Genomic DNA, 23,441 nt, shown 5'->3' on the forward strand with positions numbered 1-23,441 from the left:
CTCCTGACATTCAGCTCTTCTGGGAAGGCTTTCCACAGGGTTTAAGTGTGTGTTTATGGGAATTTTTGACCATTCTTTCAGAAGTGATCCGAGCAGGCCCGGCTCACAGTTTCCACTCTAATTCATCCTTTGAAATGGGTTGAAGTGAAATGCACTGATAACAAGGTTTACCTGTTAAATTGAAACCAAAGGGACATATTTCTCCAGTTTCAGTATAGATGCATTTAATCAACAGTCGTTTACACACAGAAAGAATGTAAGATAAAAGTTTTTAAGGGCCTTATTTTTCCAGTTTTGTGCGGATACAGTTACTATATATTCACGGTCAATCCGTCACCCACTGTCCAGAATGAGCTGTTGACGTTTTTTTTGCACGTGACATTTGTGCCAACCCTTTATTTCTGCGATTTTTTTTCCCTTTTAAAAGGGTTTGCTTGAGGACTTTTATATAGTATCGTAGAGACTCTTTGCTTTCTTACAACTCTTGCTGCTGTGTATCAGTCACATTAATTGCTTTTAGTGTGGGCTGCTGGTTTATTCTGTTTAATGCTTGATTAACAAAATAGTGAACCGCAAACAAAGTCCAAAAGGACTTGTATCCCTTTTTTTCCTTTTTATGTCCTGTGCGTTTGACCAGTGCACTAGACACTCTGAAATTATGAGAAAATAATGTTAAATACGGAAGACAAACTAGCTTATTACTTATTCAGTGTGTTAATCCTGTCATTTCACCTGCTGTAGCATGCTGAGTTTAATTTATCTTTATAAGAAGAGGCTACACCACCACCTAGTGTCCAAATATGGTCACTACCGTAACGAATACCCATTGTACTTGAGCATGACTTCAATCAGTTTCAGATGACTAAAACAAAACACTTGCTCAGTTAATAAATACAGATTGTCAAATTTAGCCAACAGTTATAATTTATACATTTATATACCTTTAATGTAATTTTTTTAAATTCAAATTTATTTATACAGCGCCAAATCACAACAACAGTCGCCTCATATTGTAAGGTAGACCCTACAATAATACATACAGAGAAAATTCCAACAATGAGCAAGCACTTTGGTGACAGTGGGAAGAAAAAACTCCCTTTGAACAGGAAGAAACCTCCGGCAGAACCAGGCTCAGGGAGGGGCGGCCAACTGCCGTGACCAGTTCAGGTGAGAGAAGGAAGACGGGATAAAGACATGCTGTGGAAGAGAGAGACAGAGATTAATAAGAAGTACAATTCAATGCAGAGAGGTCTATTAACACATAGTGAGTAAAAAAGGTGAGTAAAAAAGAAAAACCCAATGCATTCTTATGAAAAAAGCCACTATGGTCACTTTTATATGTTTTGTTGAAGAAAAAATAGGCATAATTCTTTATTTGCTCTGCTCTACTTCTCAACATTGGTTTGTCTGTTGAGTTTAGGTGCCTTTTTATGCTTGATTGATTGATTGATAGGTCAGTGCAGAGGCGGAGCCAGACATTTGAAACACCCGGGGCTTAGCCCAAAAGGATAGTATGCATGTGGGATTTTTTTTTCCCTTGGGGGGGGGGGGGGGGGGGTAGAAATGACTGAAAGATTAATTGGCTCTGTTTTGAGTTTTGTTCAAAAAAGAATGACTTCATATAGGGAAAAATATATATCACATGTGCAGAACACCTTAAACTAGTTTTTTAATTAAGCAGCAAGGCAGAACAAAATCAGGGCTGTATCAAGACACGAGGACTAAACCCCAATTCAACCAGACCAAGAACTGATCCAGAATTAAAACAGGACTACAACAGTTCAAAATCAGGACTACTTGGGACTTAACCAAGACAGAACCAGAATCAGAACTAGATGATAGTAGCACTAAAAATCATCATAGACCTGCACTACATTTATTTTTTAATTTTTACCAAAGTACAATATTTAGATTGAGAAAGGTTTATATAATTATTTAGCCTTGTTGTGCAAACAAGCCTGCATAACTTAATAAATATAGAATTTGAAAAATAACAAACCTAAAAAGAAACACTAGGTATGAGATACATGAGTACCTATGATACGGTGATACTTTTGGTAAACAACCATTTGACTAACATGTGTGTCTCACCTGCTCTTGTTCATCTCTGTTCTGTCCTCATTCTCCATCTCCCTCTCTGTTCCTCTCTCCCTCTTTGTGCTGACAATCATCAAATATACAGATATTTACAAACTCTTCAGATAAAAACACAAACACTTTTTAATTGTAACATCAAATCAGACTAAATGTTTATTTTTTTAGATTGATAAATATAAAAAACATATTTGTTAACTTTAAGAGTAAAGAGATAAACTGTCTGTATTTCTTAATTGCAAATGGCACCAAATTGTATTCAAATTAAGCCACACTTATGGAGCTCCACAGTTCTGTTCCTGGTGTTTTGGTTGACATCTCTTGATTTTCCCATGTCACAGAAACAGGCTCTGTGTTTTGCCTTATATGCATCCACAGCTGTGCCACCTGTTTACTCACATGGACTCTACTAACCTATCAGAAGCTTCTTCAGCTCAGAATGGAATCGTCTGCAGTTTTCTTATTAATTAACAATAAACTTAGTGTACATGTACTCCTAAATTTGATGAAAGTGATAAAAAACAGAAAGCTCTGTCTCTCTTTATTGTGACATTTAACTAATTCAAAAGATATTTCAATATTTATCTAAAACAAAAGTTTACTCTAAATTGATGTTGTGCAGTAAAAATGTTTTATGTTTTCTCCCTAAAGTGTAAATATCTGGTTACAAATGTGAATATCCTGCTGTGTACTGAAATCCCTCTTGTTTTGCATACAAATATACTGAACAACATACAAAGCATAATATATAAAATAACATTTACCTGAGTTTTTCTTTGAAAGAAGCCTCGAATGTCCATTCTTATGTTTCAGTACATAACTGAAACCGATTTAGTCGGGGAGGGTAAGAACTGAAAATATGAAATAAACACACGTAAGCTAAGAATCTCTAAAAAAAAATAGCATTTGTTCGGCTTTTCATTTCGCCATTTGTTGATTCACGTAATATTGGTCAAGTGATCAGTTTGATATCAATCTTTCGTGATGCACCGTCATATTTACATTATTTGTACGGTACGAATGATTTTCTTTGGTAACTGGTCAAACTTAAGCTCTCCTTAGTATGGCTGGCTCCGTCTCTCCAACAGCGCACTGACGGGCAGCAGCTGCCCCGCCCCCTCGCTCAGTCGCTTAGTGCCTGAGCTTGGATCATACCAATATCAGGGGGGGATTCACGCACAGTCGTAAATTCCCACAGTGTGCACTATGTGCTTCGAATATTGTGTGTACTTTTTGTTTTATACAGTTGTCAGCCAGGCATCTAACTATGAAAAAATTGCACTCCAAAATACCCCGGGCTTCTGACAAAACAACCCGGGCTTAAGCCCAGTAAGCCACCCCCACGCTCCGCCCCTGGGTCAGTGGTAAGTGGCTTAACTGAGAAGCAAACAAAAAAACCTTCAGAAAGTTTGAAGAATCATTTCTCAAGAACACTTTAAAAACGCGCAAGAAACTCTGGCTCCTTGGAAGCAAAGAAGAAAGTGGCTCAAGACTTTTGCAGGTAAGTTGAGTAATGTAAGTTAATGGTTTAAATTCTTCTTACAAAAAGTTATTCAAAACAAAATTATGCGTTTTTCCCTTTTTTCATCTATTACTACTTGATGTGGAAAATATCTACAGTGTATTTACATATATCCCAATATTTAGAACATGTGCGTTACTCCACTTAAGAACTGTGCCTCTGATGGACTTTTTTGCCCCATAAAAACACCCACACAATCTCATGCTTGAAGACATGTTTATTCCCAAATTTAGAATGATTTTTACAGGTTTGCAAGTGATCATAGCCAAATGTTGTCCCGCCAGATTGCTTAAAATCATCACAGATGTTTGTGATATGATTTCAATGAGGAGAATGTTTTGAACATGAGGAAATATCTTGCTGATGCAACTTTGAACTTCCAAATTACAGTGTTTTATCATCATGCGTATTTGCGCAGGTCAACTCCCAAACAAAAATCACAAAAGCACCATGATAGCATGGCACTGCTAACTTTTACATTCTGTCTCTCACATCTGTAGCTGGGGGAAAAAAAACATATAAAATGCTACAAAAAGTGGTTCAGCTATTTGATCAAAAGTTGTTTACTAAAACCAGAAATAACTCAAATACATTTTAACCTCTGACTATTTTCAAAAATGGTGAAGTAGATGCTAATTTTCAGAGGCCCCCTCTTTCTTAAATATTAATTTAATTTTGATTCAGTGAGGATTCGATGATCTGTAATAGTATCCAGCATAAAATGCAATTTTCAAATTCAAATTGCATGATATTTGACCTTTTGGCCTCTACTCTTTAATTTTCCAAGTAGCAGGAAATTGTAAACCTGAAAAGTAATTTTTGTGCAGATGGTTCTTCAATGGAATTGCTTGTAACATTTGCAGTTCCTCTATTGTTGCTCTTCACCAGGGGTGAGCAACTCCAGGCCTCGGGTGATTTAAATGGCTAAATTAGCTCCTCAACATGTCTTATAGTTCTCCAGAGGCCTGGTAATGAACTGATCATGTGATTCAGGTGTGTTGACCCAAGGTGAGATCTAAAACCTGCAGGACACCGGCCCTCGAGGCCTGGAATTGCCACCCCTGCTCTACACACTTAAATAATTAAATAAGCTTGGTTGGTTGAAACATAGGGCAGCACGGTGGCACGGTGGTTAGCACTGTTGCTGCACAGCAAGAAGGTCCTGAGTTCAATTCCACCATCAGGCCGGGGTCTTTCTGTGTGGAGTTCGCATGTTCTCCCCGTGTTTGCGTGGGTTCTCTCCGGGTACTCTGGCTTCCTCCCACCGTCCAAAGACATGCAGTTTGTGGGGATAGGTTAATTGGATAATCCAAATTGCCACTAGGTGTGAATGGTTGTCTGTCCCTGTGTGTTGGCCCTGCGACAGACTGGCGACCTGTCCAGGGTGTACCCCGCCTCTCGCCCTATGACAGCTGGGATTGGCTCCAGCACCCCCCGCGACCCTGAAAAGGATAAGCGGTAGCGAATGGATGGATGGATGGATGGATGGATGGTTGAAACATCCACTGACACACATGTAGCCAAGTAAAAAAAACATGTATACATGTTGTACTATTCTGTGTAATTGATTAAACTGACATGTTTCGTTTATCTGTGTGAATTAAAGTAGTATTTCTTAACTCTTTTGTATCTGTTTCTGATTTTTACATTGTTATTGTTAAAGGTGAAACATCTTCCGGTATGATGGCGCCTGTGTTTGGCTTTGCCGCTGCCGACCATGGTTTTAAACTTGCTTTTGGTTGATTTTTATTTTTAGGTTTTAGCTTCTGTGAAGCACTTTGTGATTTTTATCTTGAAAGGTGCTATATAAATAAATTTTTACTTTACTTACTTTACTTTACATCAATACATTAGAAACAGATGTGAAGTAAAACAGTTCATGACTAAATCTTAATTTAATAATGTACACAGGTATAAACTGTGAGAGAATTAATATCTTAGAAGTGCTATCCAATCAGTTATTTTAATTGTCATATTTGCTGACTAGTGACCCTCGAGCATTACATCATTTCTCTCCTAAACGTATGCAGAGTGCGGCGTGTCTGAAGCTCAATTGTTCCTGGAAGAAGGACTAACACTTGTAAGTTAAAATGTGGCTGAGGGTTATCAGTGGATGGGTTACTAACCAGCCTAGCTTGTTTGAGGCATTTGCCTTAAAATCTGCATTCTATTGAACTGTGAACTTTGTAGAAGGTACCCACACAGAGACACGGAGATCAGAGTAAGAACATTTTGTCCTTTCCCAGAGTCACTTTCGCTTACTGATTTTTATGAAGGGAAATGTCACAAGCTTTTTATGGAGATCATTTGTTTGCTTGGTTTTGCGGTTTGCATTATTTAAATTTTATTGTCCTTACATTCATGTAGCAGGAGGGTTAAGGGGCATTTGACATTTGTACTAGCTTCTCCAATGTGTAACTTGGAGTACCAACTTGGACTTTGACATATTTTGCAATGTAATGATGTTCAAAAGTCACCCTGAAGTTAATGATCAAGTCAGTTTGCCAGGCAAATTTCTGAAGAACTTAAATCCAACCCTATCATATAAAAGGGGGCAGAGAACTCAGAAGAGGACATTGCAGCTCGAGTGCATGCACCCTATGCAGCTTTTTATGCAGGTGAGTAATCTCAGTCTTTGTATTGATACATGTTCACATCTTTAACTTTCTGACATTTTAAACTTCAGCTCCTCCCCTTTGTGAGTGTGGACGCTTCATCTCTTTGCTCTTGAATGCTTTGCTTCTTATATTGATTTTTATTGATTTTTATGCTGATTTTTTTTTTCCCTTTTTTCCGTGTGAGCTTACCTGCGATAACTTCTGGACACTTGTAGATCATTAGGACTAGAGTGTTCTTAACAGAAACAGCAACATTTTATGGTTACCTTGTCCTCAGCGCTCCGTGTGTCTGTGGCCTAGACACAGCTGAAGCCTGATTACAGCGTCTGGGCACCGAGCAGCCTCAATAGCCTGGAAAGGTGCTAACCGCTAGGCTAACTAGCAACAAGATGCCTTCCCTCTCCACAGATGACTACCACAGCCTCCTGCAGAAGATTGCAGTACTGGAGACAAAAATTCATCGCTTAGAAGTAAACGTGGAGGTAAATGGACTGTGTGGAAATGAAACAACCTTGCCTTTGATTCAAAACAATGGCGATGAGCAAGCTAGTACACAGCTAAGGAGCACAGATAACATGACCAAGAAAGTAGACTCTGTGCATTATTATAAATCCTCAAGTGATAATCCCCCCTTAGACTGTCTTGGTGCAAAACCAAGACATAAATCATGTCTCCTGGAAGGGGGAGGACGTATCACAGGCAGGGCACAGCGAGCTGAAATCTCTGAAACCGACTGGCCTTCACTTCCTACGAGACAGAGAAGCTCTTCTACCCCTGTATACGGGAGGAAACAGGACTGGACAACCGTGAATAGGAAGGTTAACAACAAACCTCCAAAACAACTGAATGTGAAACTGCAGAACAGATTTGCTCCACTATCAAAGGACCCTGGATCTATATCGGACAACCATCCATCTAAAAGCAGCGAAATAAGGTCTGAAAATCTGTTAAAAAGTGAAAGGCCACAGGGAAAGCTAAAGGCTAGGCCTGAAACTCTGATTGTGGGTGACTCTGCCGTAAAGGATGTACAAAGGATGTGCGGTAAGAACACTAAAGTCCTCTGCTTTCCTAACGATATGGTCAACAACCTGAAGGAGAGAATTCTTCAAATTGCAGATGAATATCCAACTGTGACAAACATTGTTCTGCATACAGGGTCAAACGATGTGTCCAAACAACAGTCGGAGGTTCTGAAACGGGACTTTACTGGATTATTAAATACTGTAAACTCTCTGAATGCAGCTGTATTCATCAGTGGACCTGTACCACCTGGACCACTCAGTACACTTTATCGACAACTTTAATATTTTTTGGGAACGCAGGCATCTGTTCAAAGCAAATGGATTTAATTTTAACAAGTCAGGGGTGAAACTGTTCACCTCCAACTTGTTTTATTTCATACGTCATCCATCCGTGCTTGGTGCCAAGGCTGAGATAAACGAGGAGTTATCTCATAAAGAGGAACAAACAGTACTCCAAGAACAGACAAAGCCCAGCAGAAACCTTGAAGAGGAGCTCCATTTGGCCCCACCCGGGAAGAGCCTCAGAAAGGAGAGACATCCATGGCATCTGAGGAAGAGCCTCAGAAAGGAGAGACATCTAAGGCAAGAAGAGGGGTCCCTATTTGCCTCCAACTCTCTCAACAACACCAACGACCAGGACAAGGGACCACGACCTTCCCCAGTCCCCCAAACCCCTGACAGGCCATCACCCTCCTCCCCCTCCCTTTCTCCCTCCTCCCCACACCTGAAATTCACTGAGGTGATGATGGAGCGGGTCAATGCTGGGCTCAGATCTACCCCCCGTCCCAATCCCTTTTTGTCCCCCATAAACCCCCCACCAGAGCGGCCAAAGGTTCGCCATCGAGCCCCACCCTCAACAGAGCAATCGAAGTCACATTGCCCAGCCTCGCCCCCCTTAGTTCCTCTTCATGCCCTGTCTCCGCAGTCTGATGCGTGATGTGTGAAGGGTCCGGGCTGTGAGGATTATGGCAGTGATGACTTTTCCCAGGAGAAGCTGGGACCCTGTTTACTAGAAGGTTTTAAAATTTCTGTACTTTTAGGTGACAGGAGACATGTGGCCTGGTCAAAACACAGAGAGCTGCACTCTAAAAGATCTTTAAACATAGTAAACATACCTTGTGTGCCACAGACTGCTCCCAAACACGAGGGGACAAGTAATACCTCTAAAACACTTAAGTTGGCTTTATTAAACATTAGATCTCTAGCTGGGAAAACATTTTTAATTAATGATTTAATCACTGAGCACAGCCTTGATTTTATGTTTTTAACTGAAACTTGGTTGGACCAAAGTAACAGTGGAGCTGTTCTCATCGAGACGACCCCTCCTAACTACAGTTTAATCAGTGAGGTCAGGGCGAGCAGGAGAGGAGGAGGGGTTGCTGTCTTATTTAATGAATCATTTCAATGTAAGCAGCTATCTCCTGGAAGTTTTCAGTCTTTTGAATATGTGGCTTTACAGCTGAAGGCCCCATCCAAAGTTGTGTTTCTTAATGTTTACAGGCCTCCCAAATACTGCACAGACTTTTTTAATGACCTCAGTGAACTGCTGTCTGTGATCTGTGTTGATTTTGACTGTGTAATTATTGCTGGGGATTTTAACATTCATGTGGACAACCCTCAGGACAAAGGGACTAAAGACCTGAGTAACACTCTGGGCAACTTTGGGCTGACTCAGCATGTAACAGAGGCCACACATAATAGAGGACACACTCTTGACCTACTGATCTCCAAAGGCCTGAGCATTTCAAAGGTTACTGTGTCTGATGTGGGCCTGTCTGATCATTACTGTGTTTTCTTTGAAAGTAAAATCTCAGCCCACACAAATATATCAACAACAGTGATCACAAAACGGTGTATAACTGAACACAGTAGTGCAATTTTTAACCAGGTCTTCCCATTAACACCTGACCTGCCCAGAGGGTCAGTCAATGAGCTCGTCAATAGCTTCAATGCTAACATGTTAAATGTAATGGACACTATTGCTCCCATTAAGGTGAAGGTTATCTCTGGAAGGAAAAAGTCTCCATGGAGAAACTCCACACTGGTGAAAAATGAAAAAAGAGAGTGTAGGAAAGCTGAGCGCAGATGGAGAAAAACAAACCTCCAGGTTCATTATGACATTTATAAAGAGAAACTTCACAATTATAATTTACAACTGAGGAATGCAAGGAGGTCCTACTTCTCTGACATCATCACTAAAAACAGCCATAATGCTCGGGTCTTATTTTCTACAGTTGACAGGCTAACAAACCCTCCTGTGTCAGTGGCAGCTGAACTTCATTCGACCATGGCCTGCAATGACTTTGCCAAATTCTTCACTGAAAAAATCCAAAAAATTAGACAAGCAATTGGTACATCAACAGCAGATCCAGGATATGTACTGTGTCCACCAAAAAACTGTTTAAACACCATGAAACAGTTTCAACCTATTAACAGCAAAGACCTGGAGGACATCTTAGGTCAACTGAACTCCTCCTCCTGCTGTTTAGATGTCCTGCCAACAAGTTTTTTCAAAAAGGTCTCAAAGACTTTAGAGTCAGACCTGTTACAGATCGTCAACTTTTCTTTATTATCAGGTGTGTTTCCAGAATCACTAAAAACTGCTGTAATCAAACCTATACTGAAAAAGGACAATCTTGACAAGACACAAATGAACAACTACAGGCCGATCTCAAATCTCCCGTTTTTAAGTAAGATCATTGAAAAAGCAGTTTCTCAACAGCTCAGTTACTTCTTAAAACAGAATAATTGCTACGATGCCTTCCAGTCAGGTTTTAGACAGAACCACAGCACTGAAACTGCTCTGACCAAAGTGTTTAATGACATATGTCTGAATACAGACAGTGGAAAAATGTCAGTCCTAGTTTTACTGGATCTCAGTGCAGCATTTGATACAGTTGACCACAACATATTACTCAAACGACTGGAGAACTGGACAGGTCTTTCAGGAACTGTACTAAACTGGTTCAAAACATACTTAGAAAACAGGAAATACTTTGTATCAATAGGTAACTTCACATCTGAGCAGACAAGTATCACATGTGGAGTTCCCCAAGGTTCCATCTTGGGACCCCTTCTGTTTAACATCTACATGCTCCCACTGGCACAGATTATAAACAACAACAAAATAAACTATCACAGCTATGCAGATGACACACAAATATATATCACAATGTCACCAGGAGACCGAGGCCCTGTACAGGCTCTTGGTAAATGCATTGAGGAAATCAATGACTGGTTGTGCCACAATTTTCTCCAGCTAAACAAAAACAAAACTGAGGTAATAGTCTTTGGCGCCAAAGAAAAACGATTACAGGTCACCAGAGAACTTCAATCTATACATCTAAAAACCACAAACCAGGCGAGAAATTTGGGTGTAGTGATGGATGCAGACCTAAACTTAGAAAAACACATTAAGACAATAACAAAGTCAGCTTACTATCACCTCAAGAATATATCAAGGATAAAAGATCTGATGTCTCAACAGGACCTGGAAAAACTAGTCCATGCATTCATCTTTAGTAGGCTTGATTACTGTAACAGCATCTTTACAGGTCTACCTAAAAAATCAGTCAGACAACTACAGCTCATTCAGAACTCTGCTGCTCGAGTCCTCACTAAGACCAAAAAAGTGGACCACATCAGTCCAGCTCTGAGGTCCTTACACTGGCTGCCTGTCCATCAGAGGATAGACTTTAAAGTTCTGATGCTGGCCTATAAAGCTCTGAATGGTTTAGGACCAAAATACATCAATGACCTCCTGACCCAGTATGAACCTTCCAGATCCCTCAGGTCATCTGGATCCGGTCTTTTATGAGTTCCCAGAGTCAGAACCAGACACGGAGAAGCTGCATTCAGCTTTTATGCTCCTTATATCTGGAACAAACTCCCAGAAAGCCTCAGATCAGCTGAAACACTCAGTTTATTTAAATCCAGGTTGAAGACTCACCTGTTCTCAGCTGCATTTGAATAAAGCACCAAATCCACACTTTAAGCTTAAATTTCAAAACTTACATTTAACTACTGATTTTATCTACTGTTCTGATTTTATCTGTTTTGATTTTATATACTGTTTTGTTTGTTTGTTTGTTTGTTAATTAGTTAGTTAGTTTATTTGCTTGTTTTAATCAATTTTAAATCATGCTTTTTATTTGTTCTTGTTTCTAATATCTCTGTAAAGCACTTTGAATCACCTTGTTGTTGAATTGTGCTATACAAATAAACTTGCCTTGCCTTGCCTTGCCTAACTCTAAACCTCTTACTTTTGCAGTCATAAGCAGAGCAAAGATGAAGTTTGAGACCATCCTCGAGGAAATCGATGGGTTTGGGCGTTTCCAAATCGCCATCCTCATCCTGCTGTGCACCTCGCGGATGGTTCTCCCCTGTCACTTCTTACTAAATAATTTCATTGCTGCTGTGCCCCCTCACCACTGTGACATTAGCACGCTGGAGAAGTCTTCAGAAGAACTCTTCAGAAATTTAACTCAGGAGCAGAAACTGACTGTCAGCCTTCCTGTACGAGAAGATGGGGAGCCGAAATCCTGTGAGATGTTCGCAGAGCCTCAGTTTCAGCTTTTATCCAACAACTCCAACCGCACTGACCTGCCCACAGTTTGGTGTCAGAGTGGATGGGTTTATGACAATTCCACCTTCATTTCCACGCTGGCCACAGAGGTACAGTAAAAATAGTGTACGACTAAAAACTAATATTGCAAAAAACAAAAAACATGCACAGATGTGTGTGACATAAATTGACTGTCATGAAATTCAAATTTTATTTAAAAAAATATTGACCCTTACATTGGCCTGAATAGAAGAAACTAGTACCTAAATGGATCAAATTAAATGATGCTTTCCTCTGTGGGTTTCTTTCCCAGTGGAACCTTGTCTGTGATAAAAAGAGCCTGACAAAAACCACAAACACAATATTCTTCATTGGAGTTATGATCGGAGCCCTAGCTTTTGGATTCTTCTGTGATAAGTAAGGCAGTTCACTTTATGCTGGATATGCATTTGTTTTTCCATTGTTCAATTTATCGTGCACAAGGAATAATAGTTGTGATAATTCTTTGGTCAAAACCACACTTAAAAAACATGACTGTACTTTTACATTTGTGAAACCCCTTTGAGGCCTTTGTAGGTTGTTATGGGAAAATGTACTTCCTGTGCTGTTTCCAGGTATGGGAGAAAAACCATGCTTCTGGTCTCTTACATTTTGTCGATCGTGTTCGGCTTCTCCAGCACATTTGCAAACTCCTACATACTGTTTGCAGTGCTGAGATTTTTCACTGGATTTTCACTGACAGGAATCAGCATCATCTCAATAGTTCTCAGTAAATGACTTTTTTGCCTTCAAAAAATGTTAACACATCACATGTTGCGCCCCTAAAATCAGTTGTTGTAGGTTTAAAATTCATAATTAACAATAAACTAATAATCATTCATTTTGGTACTTTTCATACCTTTCAGCCATTGAGTGGGCTGACATAAGTCATAGGTCAACTATTGGGGTGATTGGCAGCCTGGCCTGGTCTGTAGGTTACATGCTGCTGGCTGGGATGGCCTTTCTTCTCACTGACTGGCGGACGTTGACCATGACAGTTACAGCCCCGTTAGGATTCGCAGTTCTAACCTGGTGGTAAGTGAAGTACAACAGCAGGGGAACAAAACAGATGTTTTTTATTCATAACAACATTAATTCATGACATTTTTTGGAAGTGTATTTCCCACATCTGACTTATAATCGTTGTAATTAATGGTTGATTATTTTGTATGATTATAATTGTAGGTGGATTCCTGAATCTGCTCGCTGGCTTTTAGCAAATGGTAAAGTGGAAAGGGCCCAGTTTTATCTTGACAAATGTGCAAACATCAACAGAAGACAAAAACTTTCCAGAGAAAAACTAGAGGTAAGGCTGGGCTTCGTTTATAACTTCCCTCAAATACGTCAAACCAAAACTAACAAGCCCATTTTGAAAATGTAAGAAAATGAGTCGAAAGTAAAGATAATCGTTTAAAAATGTAGGGAGTAAAAGTAAAAAGTTGTCAGAAAAAAACTGCTCAAGTAAAGTACAGATACCTGACAATTCTACTTAAGTACATAAGTTAAGTTGCATGGGTTAATCAAGCAAAAAGTTTTGCACTGTGAGAAGGCGCCAGCTCCTACTGGAAAAGAGATTCAGGATCTGTACAAAACTTGTGAGCAGACTAAAGAAATGCTCTGAAATCTCTTGGTAGACAGTTGTATAATCATCACAGACAGCAGAAACTTCACATTGGACTTCACACACTTTGGATACTGTGCACTCTTCATCCACACTCTTTAACTTTGATGTTCAATGGACTTTTTATCAATGATCAACAATTCAATTCTTTTTCTCCTTAGCCTAAGTTACATGTTTCTGACTTTGTCTCTGGTTCAGGGGTGGTTTGATGTGGATTGTGGCTCTTGAAACAGTGACATCAGCCTTAGTCCACACTTTGTGAAACTCCAGAGTTCTTGAATGAACTTTTCTTGAAAGACCGCTTAAAACTGCAGTCATTCCTCCTGTTTCATCACCTTCTTCAATACAATACAATATGAGTTTTGTGCCTCAGCATTCTGAAGGACAAAACATTGAGACTCTGTGTATCATTTACAAGAGAGACCTGTTTCGAACCAACATATTAAAATAGCAACAAAAAAAACAATAAAAATTTCGATTTAGCCCAGAAATCAATATCCATGTTTAACTGCTTATTATTTCTGTTTTTCTACAGACTCTTTCCAACATAGAAGTCCAGGAAAACCAGGCAAAAAACTATACGTACTTCCACCTAGTCAAAACACCGAGAATGAGATGGTTAACTTTTTTACTTGGAATTGTTTGGTGTGTATCAGCATGAAGACAATACCAACAACAATTATATAAATCATAAACTACCTCTATCTACTACTCTGAGATTTTGAATTAATCAGAAATTTCTTTTCAATAGTTGAATTTTGAATGCTGTAGGTTTTATAAAAATACTTTTTTATATTCTGCAGGTATGGAGTCGCCTCAACATACTATGGAATCAGCTTGAACATCACTGGGTTTGGTTTGAATATGTACCTCACACACTTTATCTATGGAGCCATTGAAGTTCCTGCCAAGCTCACAATTTATTGTTTTCTCAACATCATTGGACGAAGGAAATGCCAATCAGGCACGCTGCTACTGACCGGGATCTGCATCGGGATAAACATCTTTATTCCCAAAGGTCACTGAGAGCTTTTTGTTACCTGTTTTCCAGAAGTTTTGTAACCGCACAGACTGCAGGCTGGTTTGTTTATTTGTAATACTGTGAAAACTAAAGTGCACTCATTTTATTAGCAGAGGTATCTTTGTGAAACCAATAACTTCTCACTTCAGGTGCATTCATTCACCCAAACAGGGTCACTGTAAAAGAGAGCACAATAAAATCATACCGTGAGATTTTAATGTGCTCTCTTTTACAGGAAGAGGAAGAATGCAGTTTTTCTTGTGTATGCAGTTTTTACAGCCAGTCGTTTGTGGATCACTGATTTGAAGGCTTGAGTTGGGAGTTTTGCCTGTTGGCATTTTGTGAAGATATACATCCATCTATTTGTCCATCCAGCCATCTATCCATTCTGTTTTTTGAAAACACATCCAGTTTAGGGTCATCGCAGGGCTGGAGCGTATCCCTGTTGTCATATTTGGGAGAAGGGGGGTAGACCTTGGACAGGTCACCAGTCTATCGCAGGGCTAACACACGAAGAATGATAACCTTTGACTTACACTCACATCTATGGCCAATTTAGAGTCACTAATTAATCTGAAATGCTTGTCTTTAAGCTCTGGGATTTGCCCTGAGTACACAAAGAGAATCCACACAGCGGGAGGGAGAACATGTAAACTCCACACATACAGGACCCGGCTAACCAAGCTTGCTAGTTTCTGCTAGCCTGTTTTTTTCCCAGCATACATTGTTCATTTACTATGATATTAATTTGTATGCTAGTTTTGGCATCGAAATTGTATTTAATGGTACCTGTCAATCACAATGTAGCCATTACCTGAAGTATTACTATCTTTTTTTTTTTTACTGTAAATTAGACTTTTTTAAAGATTTTTGTGACTGAGACTGTTTAGTCATCACTTAAGTTTTTAGTCAAGTAATAACTTACAAGCAATCACTACTTGATTTCTTTTTCACAAAAGCCTTCTGCTGGCCATTAGAAAGAATGCAGGTTTTTAGGGCACTTTTTTGGTAAGACTTTAAAACCATGCTCCACTTTTATTTACAGATGTTATATCCTTAGATTACCAGACCACTGCTGTAGAATAAATACTGCAGCTTATACTGCAGTGATCAGTTTTCCCTTTTGTTTCACAGTAACTAAATGTAAATGATTATTTATTTATTTCCTTTTTTTTTCTTTAGATCTGTGGCACGTGCGTGCCATTGTTGCCACACTTGGAAAAGGCCTTTCAGAAGCTTCATTTACAACCATCTTCCTCTACACCACTGAGCTTTACCCTACCGTGACCAGGTCAGTGATTCACTTACTTCCAATCCCTTGACCCATGCCAGTTATTTTTTATTTGGTAGGATTATTATGCATTATTCCGGCATTGGATGTTAATTATTATTTGAGTAAAGATCACCTAAGGTCTATAAACTCGTCTGCCTTCAGCAGGGTTACAGAGGTTTCACTTCCTCTGACTTATTTTCTGTCTTATCAGGCAGAATGGTTTGGGCTATACTAGTTTCGTGAGTCGTCTGGGAGTATCAATTGCTCCACTCATCCTGCTGCTGGAGGATGTGTGGACTCTTCTTCCTCAGATCATCCTCTGCTCTTTAGCCATTATTTCTGGCCTAGTGGCTCTGCTTCTTCCAGAAACACTGAATGTGAAGCTGCCTGAGACAATTGATGACATAGAAAATCCAAGGTTGGTGACATAATACAATACATATATTAAATTAATACATTAAATGTGTAAAAAAAAAATATATATATATATATATATATGAAGTTATTTAAAATATAAGCTGTGTGATTTTTTTTAAAGACTTTTAAGCCTTTTGTTGAGCTACTGATGTTTTATTTAACTTATTTTAAATATTATGTTGGTCTGTATTCATTTTTTTCCATTCTTTTTAATTTCAGAAAGAAAGATGTATCCAAGGAATCCTCGCTTATTTTCCTAGAAGTTAAGTCACAATTAGGTTAACGAAGAATGAATTCAAAATCAAAAGAGATTTTGACCAAAAATGTAAAAAAAGAAAGAATAAATGTCATTTTTTATAACATTAAAAAATTGCACTGACCAATGTTCAGTTACAATTTTATTTGATCTAAAAGATGATGCACTGTATTAGACTTTATATGTGGACCTTTTTCTTTAAATACCGAGACAGTTTCCCACTGATATTTACACAATTGAAAAAAAGAAAAGAAAAACAAAATGAAAAAAGGAAAACGAAAGAAATATAGATGTGTAACTGCATTCAAATCTAAGTACAATAAAATTTATAGGTTTAATAAAGTACATGAAGCAAGAAGTATTGTGAGATCTTAAAAACTGTACAAATCAGCAGGAATTTACATTTTCACAGTTGTTTTTTTAAAAAAAAACAAAAAAACGTATGCAAGATGTATGGAAGAGCTTCACCGTGTTATTTTTAATGTATGTGAGGCAGTTCTAATATTAGAACAACCTGTCAGGTGATCAAAAGTGACCTTACTGCTCAGTGTAAACACAGACAATTCATTACATTTCAACTTGTACTTTTTACAGTTATCCAGCAATACTGAGCTTTGCATTAACTAAAATATGAGAACACAGCAAAAATAAATGTATCCAGCAAGATCCTGAAGGGAACAGCCATCAGCTCGCTTTTTAGGCTGCCCTTTAGATGCAGGTGTGTGTGTGTGTGCACATTCCTGCAAGAAAAGTTGATTTTCCAGCACTGGTAACAATTTCCTACAATTGTAAATATACTTAAAAAGGAACGCTAACTTATAAAAAGAAATTGACAATGAAAGAAAGCAAGTGTTAATACAAACAAATACAAAGCATTTCAGATATAGAGAGAGACGTTATGATAAGCTAAAATAGATGAGTAGACCGTGTTGGTAGCTTTGCAGTTATGATGGACAATGGATAATCCAGTGACCCTTATTTTGATTGTGCATATAAAGCATATGTGCTCGTATGGCTGAGGAAGGATTTGAGAGCCAGATTTCTCTATATGCATTATTTCAGTGTTGGAATGGAGCCTCTCATTCTGTTTACCATCTCATCAACCACCTTGTTACCAGCTGACCTGTAACATCCAATTATATTCAACCTGACACTTTTCATTGACACTACTTGTGTGGTCTTGCCAAAGCTAATTGCTATCAGATTTCTCTTCCCCTTGCCCGCACATAACTGCAGTCTTATGTGTTTACAGTGGTTTATAGTTTTACAAGTTTAGAGTAACAGAATCATTCCTGTGTAAAATGCCTCAGACTAAAAATCTCTTCCAGAAATCTGACAGACTTATGAACTGTCCCATGCCAGATTTGTGTATTTCCTGTATTTCCTCTTCAAAGTCTTGTTTCTACTGTCTCAGACACAGTGTTCACTGTGGGTGTCGTGTTTTCTTTCTGATTACACCTTTGGCAGCAGGGCAGTGCCTGCAGCACCTCTTTGGGACCCTTATTCATGAATATATAGATGAAAGGGTCCACCAGAGGGCTGAGGTAGAGCAGCAAGTGAGACACTAGCCCCAGATAGCTCACCACCTCTGTCAAGGACAGAGCTTCAAGAAGGAGGTTGAGGATGAAAGGGACATAGAGGACAGTGTAGTTGGCCCAGATTGCACCGATACCCACCACTGTCCTTCTCCTCTCTGGTGATGAAGGATTAGATCTGGAGCAATTCAGAGCCCTCCATGAGTCCACAGCAAAGAAGAGGAGAAAGGGGAAAGGAGCAAGGAGAGCCACAGCGAACCAGAGGTTGTACTGTAGCACAGCGAGAGCCAGGATGGCGAATGGGGCAGCCCATGCTACCAAGGCCACTACGGGATGCCTCCTGATACTGGTGCAGCAGGCAAGGCATTGTGGGTAGGCCACCTGGAGATGGCGCTCCTGAGCTATGAACAGCATGAGGGTGATATTGGAGACGACACCAAAATATAAGATGAAGTCGGTGGGATTGGCAGAGAACGTGGACCCGCTGTCCACTTTCTGACTCACATCAGGACGTCCGAAGAAACTGATGATGTCAGAAACCAGGAGGAAGATGACGTGCATGGGAACTTTATTCCCACCTGGAAAACAAACACAGAAATTAAATGAATTGCTGAGCTATTGCTATTAAATACTTCACTTGTACTCAGGAAATACTAAAACCTATCAAGATGATGACATGTTGCTAGAAACAGGTGCTTATCCATTATTTGCTGATCCAACAGAAGTGCTGAAGATATTTATTCAGAAGCGCAGAAGTCCCTGATCACTAGCAGTTGGCGACTGTTTGTCCAGCACGTCCCACAGATACTCGATATTTTTGTTCAAAAGGGTTCACATTACTTTCTTGTATTTTACTGTATAGCTGCAGATTACTTATGAGACGTGGCCAAGGTCATTGGGGGATGAAGGGAAAAGAAGATTGATGTTTGCTGTTATAAGCATAGATTTCTGAGTATGTCTGTGAAGGTTCTCAGTCATCCAGGTCATCGTAGTCAAAGGAGCTTGCAAAGAAAAGCGTCTGGACTTCTTTAAGTTGCTTGAAGACGTTTCACCTCTCATCCGAGAAGCTTCTTCAGTTCTAAGGTCAAATGGTGGAGAGTCCCAGATTTAAACCTAGTGGGAGTGTCCCCCCACAGAGGGACAAAAGGACCCCCTGATGATCCTCTAATCGCCTGAGCCAAGGTGTGAAACTGGGTGTGGGTCACAATCAGATTTCTGAGTAATTTCAGATGATCTTCAAATAGTTTATCAAATTCATCCCAATGAAAAAAATACATAGTTATTTGAAACAGATGCACAGGCTGAGTAGCTTAAACAAAACTTTGCCTGTGGACATCTGATAACAGTTAGCCGTCAGCAGGCTTAAACAAGGTTTAACGCTTCCTCTCTAAATGTATGCGGCACAGCGCAAAATATCACATTCATCGTATTTGTGCTTTAACAACCTGTCTGAAAGTCTTTTACTTTTAGGAGGCAGCATTTAATCACCCCTTCTCCACTGAATGTGCATGTCGTAGACCACAGTCACCAGTAATTTGGGCTATTTGTTTAAAGTGTGTTAAGAGCCACTACATATCTGTGCCTACGATTCCTTTGCTGTGGTTCAGTGGCTTGTTGCTTTTCTTCTCATTTCTTTTTACATTCTGTGAGGCATGTGTTCTACACCTAACAGTTTGAAGGTTTCTGGTACAAGAAGTATTCCTGAAGGTTATCAGCCAGGCTGTTATGATGCCAGAGACCCAGAGTTTATCTCCATGTGTCTGTGTTGAATTTTGTTTCAGGTCTTTTTGGTGCCATCAGTAAGCAGTCCCATTTAGATCAGTGTATTCTGCTGCTGCCATCACATTAGCTGTGATATCAACCTGTCGGGAGCATACGCTGCATTCCTGAAGACAAATGTCAGCCTCCTTTATCCCTCTTTGATGATATGATACAATCGTCTCCACTGTCTTTGGTTTACCTGTTTAGTGGCTCAGTAGATTTATAATAGTGGCTATATATTCAGGGTGAAGAAACAAATTTGTATTGTCTACATTTAGCTGTTACCTTGTGTGTAAATTTACAACTGCTGAAAGCAAGACATGAAATTTTACTTTTACATGAAATTTGACTGCCTCCTAGTGTCCAGCAGGATGCACAGGAGGTGCCCAGAAGCTGTTATCTGCCCAGTTTTTGAGGTAAAAGTAATCAAAGACAATTCATGTTAGATCGAAGGGGCTATTTTCTTTGGTTTCCATTAGCCACACTTGAAAAAGGTGTTCAGTGGTGACAAGCAGTTAGAAGTGGGGGTTAAAGTGATGCACAGTGATAAAATCCCAAGAATGAAACAAAACAAAAAACATATACTGTGCTGCACACACTGCTAGTGCCAACTTTGTCCCAGATTTAGCCAAAATGTCTAACTCAAACCTCTGCATCTTTAGCTCTGAAAGGCTGTACTCTAATCACAAGACATATTTAAACACTGAGAAGACAAACCTTTGGAGAGATTCTTGAGGATGTAAAGAGCGAGTCCAATGGCGGGCAGCCCAAGGCTGAAGGTCAGCCAATTCATCACTTTGGCTAAGTGGACATTGGTGGCGGTGTTATTAGTGGCGGTGTTATTAGCGGCATTAAAAGTGGAAATGACGAGGTCAGGGACAGCTATTGTCACCATGTTGTCAGCTATAAGAGGCTGCACAGCAGCTCTTTATGTGTTCAGCTGTTTAGATGATCAAAGAGGTGATGCTGTGAAGGCAGCAGGCTGTAGTGACCACCTACTGCAGTATGCAAAAACACAAGGACAAAATCATTTTTAATGTGCCAGATAAACACATCCGATATGTACATGTGAGCCCTTAAACACAAACCTCAATATAGACGAATAACAGTGCTTAGCTATCCACGATTCTGTCTAAACTATGCACTGAGCTCCCATTTAATTTAATATGAGACCTTTGAACTCTATTTCAATATAAGCACATTTCCTTTTAAGAAAAAAAGTTTTTTTGTTAACATGGTTATTTTTTTTTCTAAATAAATATATATTTGTCATCAAACTGACGGAACATACCAACATGACAGCAGCAGAGAAACGAGTTAAGTTTAGAGATCGTTTAAGAGACAATTCATCCCCACATTTACATAATTTTCTGCTTCCCTGCAGTGCTACTTGTCCATCCAGAACGTCTGAGTGAGAGTTACCCGTTTTTGAGGTCTAGATTATAATGGAACTAAATGGTGCATCCTAAAAACATCCATTGCAATCCTGAATTCAGAGAAAGGACAGACTGTATTTTTATCATTTTTAATAACTTTCTTCATGTCCTACCTGTGGTGTATGTCGTGTTTACTGCCATGCGTCAAAACCACTTCAGGTGTGATCCCAGCCTTTTTTCCAGATTAAATTCAAAAACTGTTCAAATATATCAGTTCCGTCTTAAAATGTCAGACACCATGTGTCTGAGTAACATGTCTGGTGTGTGAATTAAGTCTTCTTGTGAAACTACGTGTCATGGAACTTTTACAAAGCTGTTTATTGCTGCTGTGCTGAGCCTCATGATCTCAACAGCGCTCAGAAAGCTGCTTTGAATGAGGCGTGGATGTGCTCAGCCTCTGTTGGTGTTCGTGTCTGTGACACAGCAGGATGAGAAGATTTGCATTAAAAACTGATATCAGTATAATTTAACAGCCTGTATGTAAACTTTATTTCTGTATGTTTGTGTCGCACTATTTTTTATTTCTAAAGGGAGGGGCTTAGATTTTATTTTTACCCAGGAGGATTATTTGCCTTAAAGAGTTGTTTGTTTTATATCAAATATATGACTCACAAGGGCAAAACAGACCAAAAAACAGGAAACGCAACAAAAACAAATCAAAAAACCCTCAAATTATTCCGTTTTTTTTAAATTAAATACTGTAATTCCTAAAATGGTAGTTGTTGTTTTTATTTTTGTTTGTTTAAAATGCTGCCATATTTTCTGCTTTGTTTTTCTAAATGTTCTTTTTGTTGTTGTTGTTTTTGTCTTTTTCTTTGAAGTTCTAAGGCTCAGGGCTATAAATGGTCAAAAGTGATCAGACAGAACAAATTATTAACTTGCTAAAGTGGTAAATAATGATTTTTCTCTTTCTAAAACTGATCGGATAGAAAACCTAAAACAAAACTTTTCACATGCGCTAAATAACAATAAATGGAATCTCATGTTCATTAGATTAGTATTAGCTACACAACCTGATAAAGGTTTTTACTTTATGTGACTATGCAGGAGAAAAAATGTAAATGAAGAATGTGAGCAGAAATTCTTTGTACATTGTGCATCAGAGTAAAATATACAGGAGCTGAACAGGAACCTGGACTGAACAATGATTCCCTTCTTAATTTGATCTGTTTGATGTAGCCTTGCATATCTTACTTCTTCTGCACAATGTTTTAGATTTCATTTTCCAGTTTTTCCTTTTTAAGGCAGCTGAGATATAAAACTACTTTTACACTCCTGTTGCATGTCCTGTAGCTGGTACCAGGAACTCACTAAGGACAAAAAGCAAGCTGATTTCATACAGGAGGGCATACTAACATTTTCTGGCACCAAAAGCATTTGAAATAGTGTAATATGTGTCGTAAAACATACTAAATATTTTTTAAAGAGGCCGTTTTGATATTAGAATGGACCTACAATGGCCTGCAGTACTACAAACAGGAAGGACAGATAGACACTTGCTAGCCAACATTTTATAACAGTGTGCCAAGAATATAAAACCACTTGAACATGTAGCAAACACATTTATCCAGCTAGGATCTGGGGCTATATTCCAGAGAGCAGGTTTAAAAAATCCTGACTAGAAATGAGAAACTGAATTTCCAGAAAAACTGATCAGCTTGCAGAACCTCAGTTTTGATTCAGCTGTAAAGGGCAAATAAATGTGTTTGAGTGTGGACCATGAGCCCCATAGAAACAAATAAATAATACACAAGGGAAAATGAGTCATCGTAATCAGCATTCTCCACTCAGTCAGCATTTATCTGCACTCAATTTAACTCTATAAATAAAGCAGGAGTCAACCAAATTTTTCATGTGATTCTTGAGTTGAATTCAGCTGTAACTTGAGAAGACCTTGTTCGTAGATCGTATATGTTTGAAATTTCATACATACGTGATCACTACAGTAAGAGGCTGACAGCCTGATGCAAACTAAACAAACAAAAGTAACAAATTAATATCAAAATGGCAACTTTGTGACTGCAGAAATGAAAAAGAGCCTCGGTCAGCTGGTTCAGTTGCAGCTTCAGAAGAGGAGTCAGAGAGAAGTTCTGCCAGTAAGCTAGGATCACAGAAACTGTTACCCTGGTAACAGACTCAAAATGTAAGCTAAACCTAAATTTAAGGCTCACAGTAATTTTATTAATAGTTGAATCACAGAAAAGTTTATAATAAAAAAAAGATCAATTACAATTTCTATATGAGGCCTTTGTTTTGATTTTT

General features: G+C 39.0%; 2 protein-coding genes and 1 long non-coding RNA gene across 4 annotated transcripts; 1 reads left to right on the forward strand and 2 right to left on the reverse strand.

Moving 5' to 3' along the window:
- Nucleotides 1–389: 389 nt before the first annotated feature.
- LOC146560733 (uncharacterized) lies at nt 390–3,444 on the reverse strand. Of its 2 annotated transcripts, XR_014894788.1 has the most exons (4): nt 3,097–3,444; nt 2,859–2,945; nt 2,092–2,160; nt 390–1,197 (listed from the first exon to the last, which is right to left on the reverse strand). It is a non-coding gene; the product is annotated as an uncharacterized LOC146560733 (long non-coding RNA). The 2 variants fall into 2 exon arrangements; XR_014894787.1 differs by having other exon boundaries at nt 2,859–3,441.
- An 89-nt stretch (nt 3,445–3,533) lies between these two features.
- LOC146560734 (solute carrier family 22 member 7-like) lies at nt 3,534–20,785 on the forward strand. Its single transcript, XM_085296147.1, has 12 exons — nt 3,534–3,595; nt 6,168–6,234; nt 11,527–11,930; nt 12,134–12,237; nt 12,435–12,589; nt 12,726–12,894; nt 13,045–13,165; nt 14,016–14,125; nt 14,284–14,498; nt 15,684–15,792; nt 15,986–16,192; nt 16,411–20,785. Exons 3-12 carry the CDS (start codon nt 11,544–11,546, stop codon nt 16,472–16,474), a joined length of 1,641 nt encoding a protein of 546 aa, XP_085152273.1. The 5' UTR covers nt 3,534–3,595; nt 6,168–6,234; nt 11,527–11,543; the 3' UTR covers nt 16,475–20,785.
- On the reverse strand, nt 16,389–23,256 carry LOC146560735 (uncharacterized). Its single transcript, XM_085296151.1, has 2 exons — nt 20,461–23,256; nt 16,389–18,560 (listed from the first exon to the last, which is right to left on the reverse strand). The coding sequence occupies exons 1-2, from the start codon at nt 20,636–20,638 to the stop codon at nt 17,836–17,838; spliced, it is 903 nt and encodes a 300-aa protein (XP_085152277.1). The 5' UTR covers nt 20,639–23,256; the 3' UTR covers nt 16,389–17,835.
- Nucleotides 23,257–23,441: the final 185 nt, after the last annotated feature.

Source organism: Mchenga conophoros, linkage group LG13 (genome assembly GCF_057382185.1).
Source record: "Mchenga conophoros isolate Kocher_MC1m ecotype Shallow Benthic linkage group LG13, M_conophoros_male_GT1.1, whole genome shotgun sequence".
Taxonomy (NCBI): domain Eukaryota; kingdom Metazoa; phylum Chordata; class Actinopteri; order Cichliformes; family Cichlidae; genus Mchenga; species Mchenga conophoros.